Here is a 13,162-nt window from a genome sequence, read left to right on the forward strand (position 1 = left end):
TTTAACAGGTATGGTCGCTTTAATGGGCGAAAATATTGAAGTTAAACAGGGGTATTGATTATTTGGTTATAGAGTTTAGAACAGTGATTTTAGAATACAAACTTTTTGTTCTGAAACATTTACATGGGTTAATTTATGAGCGTGTCTGGCTCCTTCCTTGTGTACATATTGTTATAAACATGGCCATGCCCCAATAGGCCGAAAGTCTCCAATCCATTACTGTTCTATTTATAGACGAAGGTTTATCCACACCGTCAGTAACACTGAGAAGTATATACCGTATGTACATATATATGGTGACGTACAGGATACGATAACTTGTGATAACACGCACATACGTTTCTCATGGTAAGTAAATTAACACATGCATTTTGTATTTTTTTTTCTTTATTAAAAACCATATTTATTGATATCATAAGTACATCTATGAAACAGATAAAGATGACAATATACATTGATTGCATACATTGTACATGTAGTTATAGCAACAGCCCAGTTGTTCAAAATATGATAAGCTTAATCACTTGATTAGTAGGAAGGTAGGAAGAGGCTGATGAGTGTTATAGCTTCATGTGCCCATGTTAGTTAGTTTCCCAGAAATGATTTTATCAGGATTGAAAATTGTTGTTTCATTTAAACATATTTCATATTTTTATTTGTAACTTAAATTTACAATGGGATTGGGCACAATTTATACAACTTATAGAAAGCCCTTTTCCGATACAATTTTAAATAAACATTACAACAAGATGGCATATTTTAAACTGTGTTTAGTCTGATCACTCCATGTGACTCCATAGATGTCAAAGTTAAACTAAATGCTTGTTCCTTGCTAGGTAATACGTGAAATGTTTTTTTCTTTTTCACAGAACAATCATTTCTACTACCATATCTAACATTATAACATACCCATGGTGTGTATCTTTTCTCGAAATTCGCTGAAAGATACTGAAATAAACAACAACATAAAAGCTGCATTCACATATAGGATTCTAAAAGATATGTTCTTCTTTTTAATGCGTTTACCTACACGATGCTAAAATATTAAAAAGGTATTTGCATAAAGATTCTTAAGATACCATTATATATGATATAAATTATATATAAAATGTAGTTTGGGAAATTATATACCGGTATCTATATATGTGTATTAATACTCGCTACAGTTAATGCATTATTCTATTCTATTCTATTCTATTTATTCTATTTATTCTATTCTATAAGTAGGTTTATCTTGGTTAGTATTTTAACCCATACTCCGTCATAGTTGTTAATATTTTACATCAGTGTCCATGATTAGGTATTACTTATAATATGGACAAGCTCCGTTCACGTCCATTTTCAAATCCGTTCTAGGTGCGCCCAATTCAACATCAGTTAAAATTAATATTCGTTGATAAAATTTCATAATTCATTCCAACATAAGGTTAGTATATCAACATTATTCATAAAAATAAACAATGACTAAAATCAATAACCCCGAGATATAGTTTTAGAGACATTTAATGCCCCGTCAAATGTTTCACGAAAAACAAATTCATAGTAGATACAGCAACAAGAGGATGGATGCTTTCCAACAGTTTTGCATCACAGTGGAAAGTTAAATGTTCTGATTAGATAATATCTTCAGAAATTTGTGTTTAACGTTAATACAATGGTTTAGGTTCTACAAAAATAACAATTAATCATTATAGTATTAACTTAAATCTTAAAATTATCCCGGTGTGTCGGTAGTAAAAACAGCAGTTAGAGCTTTGTAATATATTCTAATCAAATTCAGAAAAGAAGGAGAGAAGGAGAAAACAAAACTATTCTTCTATCAGGATAAATAAGGTGTTCACGACACTAAAAACATGTGTTCAGATAAAAAAAATATTGATACCCATGTAGCTAATTTTTGAGGTTTTAGTTTTTTGTTTTTTTTTAAATGCTAGTTTTTTTTATCGTAAGTGAAAGTTAGATATTGCAAAATATATTTTCAGTATAAAGTTTCCGTCGATTCCAACAAATATTTAGCTGCAAATTTACATATACAAATAGAGTAAGATAATAAACTGTTTTAAGTAGTCTAAGAGGATACCACTTTGGTGTATATATTACATAGATTACATCTCATGTGTCGTTAACTAGGACTTTTATGTCGCCAAAGGAGACAAGTCGTACATAATGCATACCAGATCGACTCTTCTGAGTCTTCCCAGGAAGTAAACATTTTTATTATTTCAGGGACGAAGATGTCTATGCATAATGTTTGTAAATGCAATGTAGAAATGCAATAAAAGCACCGAACGTACACAAACTGACATGGCAGTTTGTGTAAAAACTGTGCCTTCTAAATATACTATACTACAAAGGGTAATTACGATTGATTGAAAACAGGAATAAACTGTTGTATATTCTTATATAATATCTAATGTACATACTTAACGTTAGTACCATCCTCGAAAAGATTTAACTTCTCCCTCTATCTTTTTTATTTAGAGTGAATAACTTCTTAAAAGCATCCAGAAGACATTATATTGTAATCTGCCAATATATGTTCCCTTCCACCTCTGTCTTGTACGTATATACATGTAAATGTAATGCCGAAATTTGTTTTCGCTCTGCCTTCATTACTTGAAGGATTTTGGTCAAAATTCACACAATGTTATAGGACCATAATATCTCTGAAAATTTTCAGTATCTTGGGGGGTAAAAGTAGGTCATAGTTGTTACTATTTTTAGGGCGAACCAGTCCGGGACATGTGTTGCTTCAGTAATACCCAATATACTTGATATGTTTATTATTTCATGAATTTTTGTGATAAGAATTGTATTCATTGTCGGCAATGCAGCATCATTAATATCCTTGAATATATACCTATCCTTGATAACATTTATATCCAGACAACAATATTCCCAGTCGTATTTCTCGGATCAATCCGAAAGCCTTCCGGGTTCTAACAATAGCTGGTTATCCTTACATGATCGGGTTAGGTTTCTTCGCAGTAGAGACATGCTTTCAATTTTATTTTGTTTTATTTCAAAATAAGTAGTCATGACACTTTGTCATATTTAATTTATCATGTCACTTTGCAATATTTAATTTGCCATGCACCAATTTATTGATTGTATATCGGTTCAGGTCAAATATCACACCGAAGTGAAATAGAAATTAATCAATGTTCTGCAAACTAAGTGTTTTTCCAGTATGACAAATGACAAAGGGATGTATTATAGTATAAAGGTGTATTACGTATTTGTGGTAAAACCATTGTTCTTTCCTGTCACATTAATCTAATTTCCGTACCCCACTTACACATGTATGGTGTAAAAACAACTTCGCTGTCATCAGCATACTTATCCAATATCCTGTTTCTATATCGTAATCTGTATTGTACTTGTCGCTAAATAACTTATCATCTTCGAGATACTCTATTTGCCCGGTGTTTCCTAAAATAATTTCTGAGGATGGTAAAGTGGTTTCAGAGAGCTAATGCGTCGTTAGTTTGACTTCTCGGTAATACGGAGACTATACTTTCGGTTTTAATCAATGCTCGAATGTTACGAAGATAGGCTCTATCAGTGTGACTGTGTATATATAGTTGAAATTGTAAATGGATTAATGATTACACAAAGGTAAATCATGAATTTATTCGCTTTTTTCATAATTGAATTCATTACACGTGTTAACATGATATTTTCTTGAATAGACTTCGTAATTTTAGCATAAATATGTTAAGAACAATGTGATGATAATTTATTTGTTTGTTTATTAATTTTTTGGCTGATGTTTCTTCTAATATACAACCTTTTTGATATCTGAATCATATCGTGAAAAATAACTTATTTGGGAGGGTAAGAAACTACATGTAATTGCCCGTTACGATTTTCACTTCTTAATTTCCATATTTGTTACATCGCTGACGAATTCTAATGTCATACCAAATATTACTACAGTATATAGTATATATAATATCATGCATTTACTATATATGTCTGAATTTATATCTAAAGGTGGTAGTCACGTGTGCTTTTGGAAATGTTTACAACAACCCAAGGGATTTATGAGGTGCAGGTTCGTGACTAATATGTATGAGTTGAATAGTCGCCATCTTGATACAAATCAGCAAAGATTACCGACATGATAACAATAACGAAACCATAATTCAAACTCGATTAAACGAGAGCAAGATATCAAAATGAAAAAAGTACAAGGGCAATAAGACCAGGCGCTCCAGTGGAGTAAGCGCGATATGTTGTTGCTTGTTAGTATACCTTGTCTACACTGGCACTAGATATTAATTTTTTGCGATTGGCCTAGATTTAAATGACTGCTACCCTTTTGGGAACTTTTACCCTTTTACAGCGCTAGCCATGCATATGTATTTGCCATGTATTGATATTTCGAAATGAAGCAGCCTAACTTTAAATTCCAACATATTTTGCTATAACCATGATTAAATATCAAGAAAATAATCATATTGTAATACTGCTTTAATGCTTAAATTTTTCAATGTGTCTATGTGTGAGAAAAATAACTCTAAAAGGCCACGAGACTGTTGTAAATAATTCAAGATAGCTTACTCTTGTGTTGCACTCTGTTACATTTGGATCATAGCTAATTGTTTAATAATAAGACATGTTATCAGCGAGGAAAATAACAAATTGTTATGACCAAAAAAAACGATAAGCAGTTATATATATGTCTACACGTTCAAATGTAACAAACATGTCTCAAAATGGAAACTTGTGAAATTCTCAGAATTTTCATGTTAGATGTTAAGTTAAAAAAAGTCAGAAAGACTTTTCATTGGTTAGTTAGAAATTGGTTTCAGAAACATAGGGTGAGGATTTTACGATGCCATAAATATTGGAATTATAAACACACGAGGCGTTATGACCTAGAATGTTACGTACTATGAACGGTGACTTCCGGATTCATACCGCAGTACGTGATTCTGATCAGGCTAACATTTGTCTTCCTGGTCAACAAGCAGATATCAATATACATACACAAAGTAGTGTATAAACAATGTTAACAACAACAATAGGCTATCTATATATTTGTAGTATGTTTTGTGATAAATTATCTATTAGTTTTAATAGAAGATATCAAATCATTTTGAAAAGGTCTGAACTGGCTTGTTACAAACCTATCCGATCTTTTTGGGTATGACGTTTGAATGATTTGGCAGATTTTTTTTTTTTTTTTTTTTTTTTTTTGCTTTTAACAATATACTTTGTTCAATAAAAATGAATATGCATGTATATACAACATTGTATTTCCTACATTTGTTAAAGATATATAAATGATTCACACTTAATGTTATCGTCCAGTTTTAATATTACATGTAATTTCACCTTGCATATTTAGATACTTACTTGTGGAAGATTACAATAGAATTATTGGTAGAAAAAATAGAGACTGGTGTAAGATTAAGATATATTTATTTATAGGAGGATTAGAGAGACCTTCAATTAGAGGATTAAAATAGATTTATTATTAGAACAATTAGAGACCTACTGATAGAAGATTAAGGTAGATTTATTGGTAGAAGAAAAGCATGAATCTACTATGCTATTAATCAGGTAACTCCATATTGCATATACATGTACATGTAATACGTGTTCCTTTACCTGTAAAATACAAGAACATGATACCCCTCAAAAACTTAGACGTAGCATTGCACCATGTCAATACAAGACCACATTACCATACATCAATACTAGAACACATTACTATTTACCAATACATTCCCCCCTTTAATGCAGGAACATGAAAATATTGGTATGAATCATAATCACGTGAAGGCATTATGTGATATTAACTACTCTTTCAGTATATGTATTAGGAATTGTAAGCTAATATTCTTTTAAATGCATGACGTCTCTGCAACTATAACGTTGCCATTTATGTATCAAAATGCATTTATTTCTCTTTGTCTTTGGTCCATGTGATATAATATTTATTTCTCTTTGTCTTGGGTCCATGTAATATAACATTTATTTCTCTTTGTCTTGTGTTCATGTCATGTAACAATTATTTTCTTTGTTCTAACATGTATTGATCTTTGTCCTGGGTCCATTTGATATAACATTTATTTCTCTTTGTCCTGTGTCCATGAAATATAACAAGTATTCCTCTGTGTCCTGGGTCCATGTGATATAACATTTATTTCTCTTCGTCTTTGGTCCATATAATAAAACAATTATTTCTCTTTGTCTTTAGTTCATGTGATATAACAATTATTTCTCTTTGTCTTTAGTTCATGTGATATAACATTTATTTCTCTTTATCTTGCGTTCATGTGATATAACATTTAATTCTCTTTGTCTGGGTCCATGTGATATAACATTTATTTCTCTTTGTCATGAGTTCTTGTTATATAACATTCATTTAAAATGCCCTTAATTGATACATACCATCCAACGTGACTTAATGAGGAACGATATTAAAATATGATGACGTCAGTTATTCATGATAGTGGGAAAACCAGCTCTGTCTCTGTCTATAGTCACATCACGCGCTCTGTTAGAGGGTATGATCCTGTTTAACTCTCTACAGCTCATTTAATTAAATAATCCTTGTAAAGAACCTATTTAAAGCCGGATACACTAGTATATTAAACGCACGTCTCCTCGTAAATATTAATGAATATAGCTGGTGAAGATAACAATGGTTGACACTATCGTTTAATCTAAGCTAGTAAGTACTCAAATCGCTATCACAACTACCTCACAGATTTTACATGTGTGTACAGGTACACAACATAGCTGACGTTTATCGTCAGACGACTGATAAACAGGGATACACACACATATATATATGAGGACATTATATACATTTTTACATTTATTATTGAGTAACTGGACATGAAGCAATCTGTAAAAATTTCAAGGAAAACCTACCACGTAAGTTTTATTGATTAACATTTTTATGAATAATGATGTGATATCATTCAGTAATCCTTGAGTAGATTCGTTAAATGACAGAAATAATGACTGCTAGTAGATTAAGATACTTTTATTGGTTGAAGAATTACAGAGAGCAACTAGTAGAGGATTAAGATAGATTTATTGGTTGATTAATTAGAGAGACCTGCTAGTGGAAAATTAGGATACATTTACATGTATTGGTAGAATAATTAGAGAAACCTACTAATGGGAAATTATGATAGATTTATTGGTAGAAGAATTAGAGAAACCTACTAATGGGAAATTATGATAGATTTATTGGTAGAATAATTAGAGAAACCTACTAATGGGAAATTATGATAGATTTATTGGTAGAATAATTAGAGAAACCTACTAATGGGAAATTATGATAGATTTATTGGTAGAATAATTAGAGAAACCTACTCATAAACAATTAAGATAGATTTATTGGTAGAATAATTAGAGAGACCTGCTGGTGGAAAAACAAGATATTTTTATTGGTAGAATAATTAGAGAAACCTACTGGTGGAAAATTATGATATTTTTATTCGTAGAATAATTAGAGAGACCTACTGGTGGAAAAACAAGATATTTTTATAGGTAGAATAATTAGAGAAACCTACTGGTGGAAAATTATGATATTTTTATTGGTAGAATAATTAGAGAAACCTACTCATAAACAATTAAGATAGATATATTGGTACAACAATTAGAGAGACTTACCTGGCAGTTGCCTGGTACTGTCCGTACGTCGATGGTTTTTCTCGGGGTACTCCGGCTCCCCCACCTGCAAAACCAGGCGCGTCCTTAAATGACCCTGGCTGTTAATAGGATGTTAAACAAAATAAACCAAACCAAACCAAGCTGTGTATGGGAACTGTGGTATATTCTGTTGTATTGAGGGTAATATGGTATACTTTGCCATGGGGTTTACCCTATACCCAGTGTGCTGGTGTAAAATAATTTCATCAAAATGCTGACGTCTTCGTTTTGACATTAAGACTAACGTCTATAGCTAAATAAAGATCAAGTATAAATTAGTCAACTTATGTTGATTTTATTACTATTCCTTTTGTTTTTGTCACCTTTTTGTCACATCTTTCATTCATTTTACTGTTCTTTCGAGTTGTTGCTGCATTTCTGAAATGGTAAAGCACTTTCGTTAAATTATGGTAATTAAGACTCAGTATCATTGGGGTCGGAGTTATCAAAAAGTATGAATTGCTATAATCAATCATATCAACATTATAGTATACATGGCGATAGCTCGAATTCACCTGAGCAATTAAGATCAAAAGCAATGCTCCTGAAACATCAAACATAATACTTGATTATTTGATTGGACCAACAATTTGTCAAGTAACTTTAAGTTGTCGTTACTTGACGCTTATCAGGTACAATTTTTTTTTTTTTTTTTTTTACAAATTATGATATGATATCTACAATGGACGGTTACAAAGTTAGGAACATGTCATCAATGCTGTAATTCGTTATCTTCCATATAAATCAAGTGAGATTCCACCAATATAATGTTACATCATCTTATTTTTTCAGTAACAACTAGAAAACATCTTGAGTGCTACCAATGCAAAACCGACTTCCATCCGGTCGTGGCAACATCCGGTCACGTGACCACCAAATCGAGAGTGACGACTGTTGTGTCGCCTGCTGTTGCTGCTGCTGTTCAATATGGCTGTATTTGTTCTGTTGCCGCAGCATGAAAAGGACGTTACGGGTGAAGTTGTTATGGGCTTACATGATGATTCTTGGGCTCACAACAGGAGTCGTGACTGGTGTGGTATTATTCGGCAGTGTTGATACAGAAATGTCACTTTCTGACATGCGTATTGTAGATAGAAAACTATCATCAGTATTTTGTGACAATGTGGACATCGAAAGCGAAAATTTTGATTCAATGTTTGATGCTTATTTCATGAAACACAAACCTACAATTCTTCCAGGTATACGAGAAACATATAATGAGACTTATAGTAAGTTTATCGAAGAGAAATCTGATGTTTACAAACAGTTTTACCTGCTAACAGGATCGACTGTAAAAATAACTGGACAAGTTGATTCATACATTGAGCTCAGCTTAATAAGAGGTCAAGACAATTTTGATAAGTATCTCGACAGTGATATGCAATGTATAGAATGTGTTCTGGAATGGAGGAGTATGTTCAAATACGGAGTCGAAAATATAAATTTCGACATTATGGACACAGATCTTTACTTCTTTGTATTTGTGAGTCGTCTGGAGGATACTTGGATAGACCTTCATTTCAGACTTCGTCGAACAGTATATGATACCAGTCAGAATATAGGCTATTGCCCGGATGCAACTTCCTGTGTATTTGACTTTGATATGTCGACGTCCGAAACGCCCGTGGTTTTAATACATGCTAAAGCTAGTAATAAACAGCATTTCGATGTAGAACCTATCACTATACAAACATCGTGTGTTGGGAGAAGTTGGTTATTTGTTATAATTTTCTTCGGACTACCTACTTTTTTATCTATCATATTAAGTATTTTAATTATCAGTCGTTGTTCCGATCCACAACCACAACAGGAATTGCCGCAAAATTCTAGATATCCAGACGAGAGGACCCCGCTACTATGGGATACCATCCGGGCTCCTGCAGTAGTAGTACTTCCGCCGAAATATGAAGACATAGTTCGAGCAGATAATAATCTGCCGTCTTATGAGGAGGCAACTTCAAGCAACACAAGCATCCAACCTAGTAATGTCAATATTGTTGTTCAGCAGCCGTAGCAGATGAAGACTATATTCTGTGATATTGAAGCAGATATTTTGGCTCACAATATATACAGCCAACCGGTGACTGTCGGTCAGCTTAGCAATTCATTCGAGTTAGTTAAATCATCAGAGACATGTTGTGTTTTTACTTTTTCTTTTTCTTTTTTTACATTCGTTACTTTTGAAAGTTAATCAAATAAAAAACATCAAGCTTAAGTTATAAAAAATAAACAATAACAAAAAATGGTCGTACATCATTTTAATTTTTTTTTTAAATGTGATGACTGTTGCATAAAAAGTCCCAATTTGAAGCATAATGTCCAAGTTGGGCTAGCCAATGATCTGGTTTAAAGTATTTGACCTCCAATCAAAAGGTTGTGCTATAAGTTTTATAATTTGAATAATAAAATAATGGAGATTTCGCACATGTTGAGGAGTCCTTTCTGGTGCATGGTAAGGGTTGGAATTGGTATTTCAAAACCAAAACAAAAGGCACGTGGACACCATCAAAACTGAATACAATGTTCAATTCTAGTTAGTCTTCTTATAGATATCTGTATATGACTAATTGTCTTTTTTTTTTTCTTTTTTTTTCTCCTTCAAAAATATGTTTTCGTTTGGACCATTTTTGTTTGGTATGACGGATGCACCATATGTCCCCATATTCAAATCAATGCTTGACATTACTTAAATTTGTTAGAGCCTTCGCAAAAGAAGCCCAAGATGTGCGTTCGTGGGCATTTCATGCGTTGTAGACTGAATACAATTACTATATCACTGTTGTACAAATATGTCTTGTTCTTTATGTAAGCGTTCCCCATATTGTTCCATGGCTGGTATTTATAAATATACACATTTACTGTTTCAGTTATTTTATAGGATGGAGATAGGATGGATGTAAGAACAACTTTTGTTTCTTGTCCAGATAAATTGTAATAAACACCTCAAAGGGATTACAAGAGTGTTTCATAATACTTGTCTTATTCTTAAGCGGTAGAATTTTTAACAGTAAAAATGGAGAAAAATGAGGACTATTCAGTAGAAGCTACAAATATCATCATTTTTTAAATTTTATATATTACAATAGTTCCGCCATTCAACATCAGTCATCCATTGCTCAAGTTTCAGAAAATATATCTCGCACCAATGCTCGATATGACATCCTCTTTCCGCCTTGGCAATGTGAATTATCTCCTTGGAGCTTCAAATCACATCTGCGCATGATTTTTGCTGATAGAACGGATTTCTCATGCCCTTAATGGCAACTTTCACCTCATCAGTATTTGCTGCAGATTGCTTATATATTGTATCTTTGAAATATACTCAGAAATTCCAGTGAGTTCAGATCTAGGATGGTCATTCCCATTTCGTTGCGAATTTTGAGGGAAATCAGGCGACCCCCAAACGTTAGCGTCAGCCATGGTATGTGTTGCCGTGTGTTGGAATGTGCCGTCCTGTTGTGAACATACAGAGTTGATATTCGCTTAAAACATCAAACTAGGCTTCTTTCTGACCATGTAGATTTCTAATGTCTTTTTCTAAAAGTTACGTCTCTCAGTGTCAAAATATCTGTGTATTAAATTTAATGCCAGATTTCGATCAAGTTTGTTTAAAATTGGCTACATATATCATTCATATACTCTTATCCAGAGAACAAAATGAAGTCGCATATGCTCTGATAATATTTGCAATTGGAAATAAGATAAATTATTCTAAAATTCCATTCGCCTACGTCCAGTATCGCGATCAACTGGAACACACATACCAAATAGGTTGCAGTCTCGTGATTGGGTGACCCTAACACCAACACATGTACATCGCAAGCTGATAACACGGGTACAGGAGTGCAAGATTCTGTTCATCACGAGGTGCTCGAGGATTTAGACACCTACATGTATCTACATACACCCATGACCCAAAATGTCAGACAATGACGGATATGGTTGTTTACATGTGAGTGATATTCTGACTCAGCGATTATATTATCAAGGGGATACGACATGGTTATGAAATAATGAACCAATTGTCATGACACGAGTGATCATTGCACCATTATTTGCTTTGTTGCAAAAATTGCTATGGCTTTCCAAACAAGTTTTCTCGAAATTTAGACTCTTTGAAAAAAATAATTTTTGTTTGTTTGTTTTTATTTTTTTTTTTCAAAAGAGATATCTCAAAATAAAAGTGAAAACAATGCCACCATTCCTTGTGAATATTAAGTGGTTATATGAAGAATTATACTTTAGCGCTGAACAATACCTACAAGTGATAGTTTTAATTTTTTGGGCATTGCTTATTTTATTAGCAATATTTATATATATTGTCATGAATCAAACCTTTCTTGATGTTATATATTATGATAAATATTCAATGGCTTTTATGCTATGAAAGAATAAAAGCACGACCTTAACATAGAAATAAAATATTACAACACATCATTGCGTGTTTTTTTTTTTATTACACAGAAGGAAGTTGTCTCCCCTATATTAGCACGCGCAAGGGTGTGCAGGGGGGATAACTCTTACAAGCTGTACTTGAACGTACAATGTACAGGTAGGTCTGACGTTCAATGAGATTTTATTTCACGAGAGATAGCATTTTATGAGTGTGCCATATTATATTAAAAGCTGAAAGTAATTATATCAAAAATAATTTGATGTTCTGTATGAAGGAGCGTACGTGTTTTTGGACAGCTATATATATAACCAGAGACGTATACATAATATATATACACTGTACGTCTCTGATAGAAGGAGATATCCGGAACTCCTCGGGGAATATAATTACCAATCGGAACACCTCTCCGTCTGCGAACGTAGTTCTAGTTTAGAAGAAAATGACGAGGGGTTCCGATTGTCTAAATTACATTATATTTCAGAGACAATGCCCGATGAGTTCAGGATGATAAAGGAGAGTGTGTGTAGCGAGATAACCGGTCATAGCCATATATAGTATCACGGGTTCTAATAACCAGACATCTCTTATTGATACATTACCAAAACATTACGACCATGACATACAGTTTTGAGAAAAGTAAAAGAAAATTAGGATTTGAACATATTTCCTCTCGGATCTAATATTCCCCACCCTAGCCTGAACACCTCTATAACGTGAATCTTTCACAGATATCCCTGGGTGAGTTTATCAATTTAAGATAGTCTCTATATTGTATAACTGTGGGTATTACTATAGCCTATATTTCGGTGTGTTTTCGAATTACATGTTCACACACATCAAGCTCACCAATAAGATAACGACATGCTCATAAACAAAGATTGTACACTAAACAAACAAGTCATGTTGACAAATTAATTCACGTTGGCCCGCATGTAAAACAAGAGTCAACATTTTTACAGTACAGTATTTGCAATTCAGATTTCCAAGTAAGGGATGACTAACCAGCTCACATTCATACTTTGAAATATCAAATGATTCTATATCAATACGTTTTTCTCTAGTTCGCCCAGGAATATTTGGTTTTCA

At 32.9% G+C, this 13,162-nt stretch overlaps 1 protein-coding gene across 3 annotated transcripts; it reads left to right on the forward strand.

Moving 5' to 3' along the window:
* The first annotated feature begins 283 nt into the window (after positions 1-283).
* LOC117342701 lies at positions 284-12,114 on the forward strand. 3 transcript variants are annotated; one of them, XM_033904915.1, is made up of 2 exons: positions 284-348; positions 8,473-12,114. In XM_033904915.1, exon 2 carries the CDS (start codon positions 8,504-8,506, stop codon positions 9,692-9,694), a length of 1,191 nt encoding a protein of 396 aa, XP_033760806.1. In that variant the 5' UTR covers positions 284-348; positions 8,473-8,503; the 3' UTR covers positions 9,695-12,114. The 3 variants fall into 3 exon arrangements, with proteins under 3 accessions (XP_033760806.1, XP_033760805.1, XP_033760804.1); XM_033904914.1 differs by lacking the exon at positions 284-348 and adding an exon at positions 3,509-3,618; XM_033904913.1 differs by lacking the exon at positions 284-348 and adding an exon at positions 6,755-6,894.
* Positions 12,115-13,162: the final 1,048 nt, after the last annotated feature.

This window comes from Pecten maximus, chromosome 14 (assembly GCF_902652985.1).
Source record: "Pecten maximus chromosome 14, xPecMax1.1, whole genome shotgun sequence".
In the NCBI taxonomy this organism is placed as follows: Eukaryota; Metazoa; Mollusca; class Bivalvia; order Pectinida; family Pectinidae; genus Pecten; species Pecten maximus.

What these genes read in the sequence shown, in the direction of transcription:
- LOC117342701 (XM_033904915.1), top strand. Translation starts at nt 8,504, where the DNA reads ATGCAAAACCGACTTCCATCCGGTCGTGGCAACATCCGGTCACGTGAC.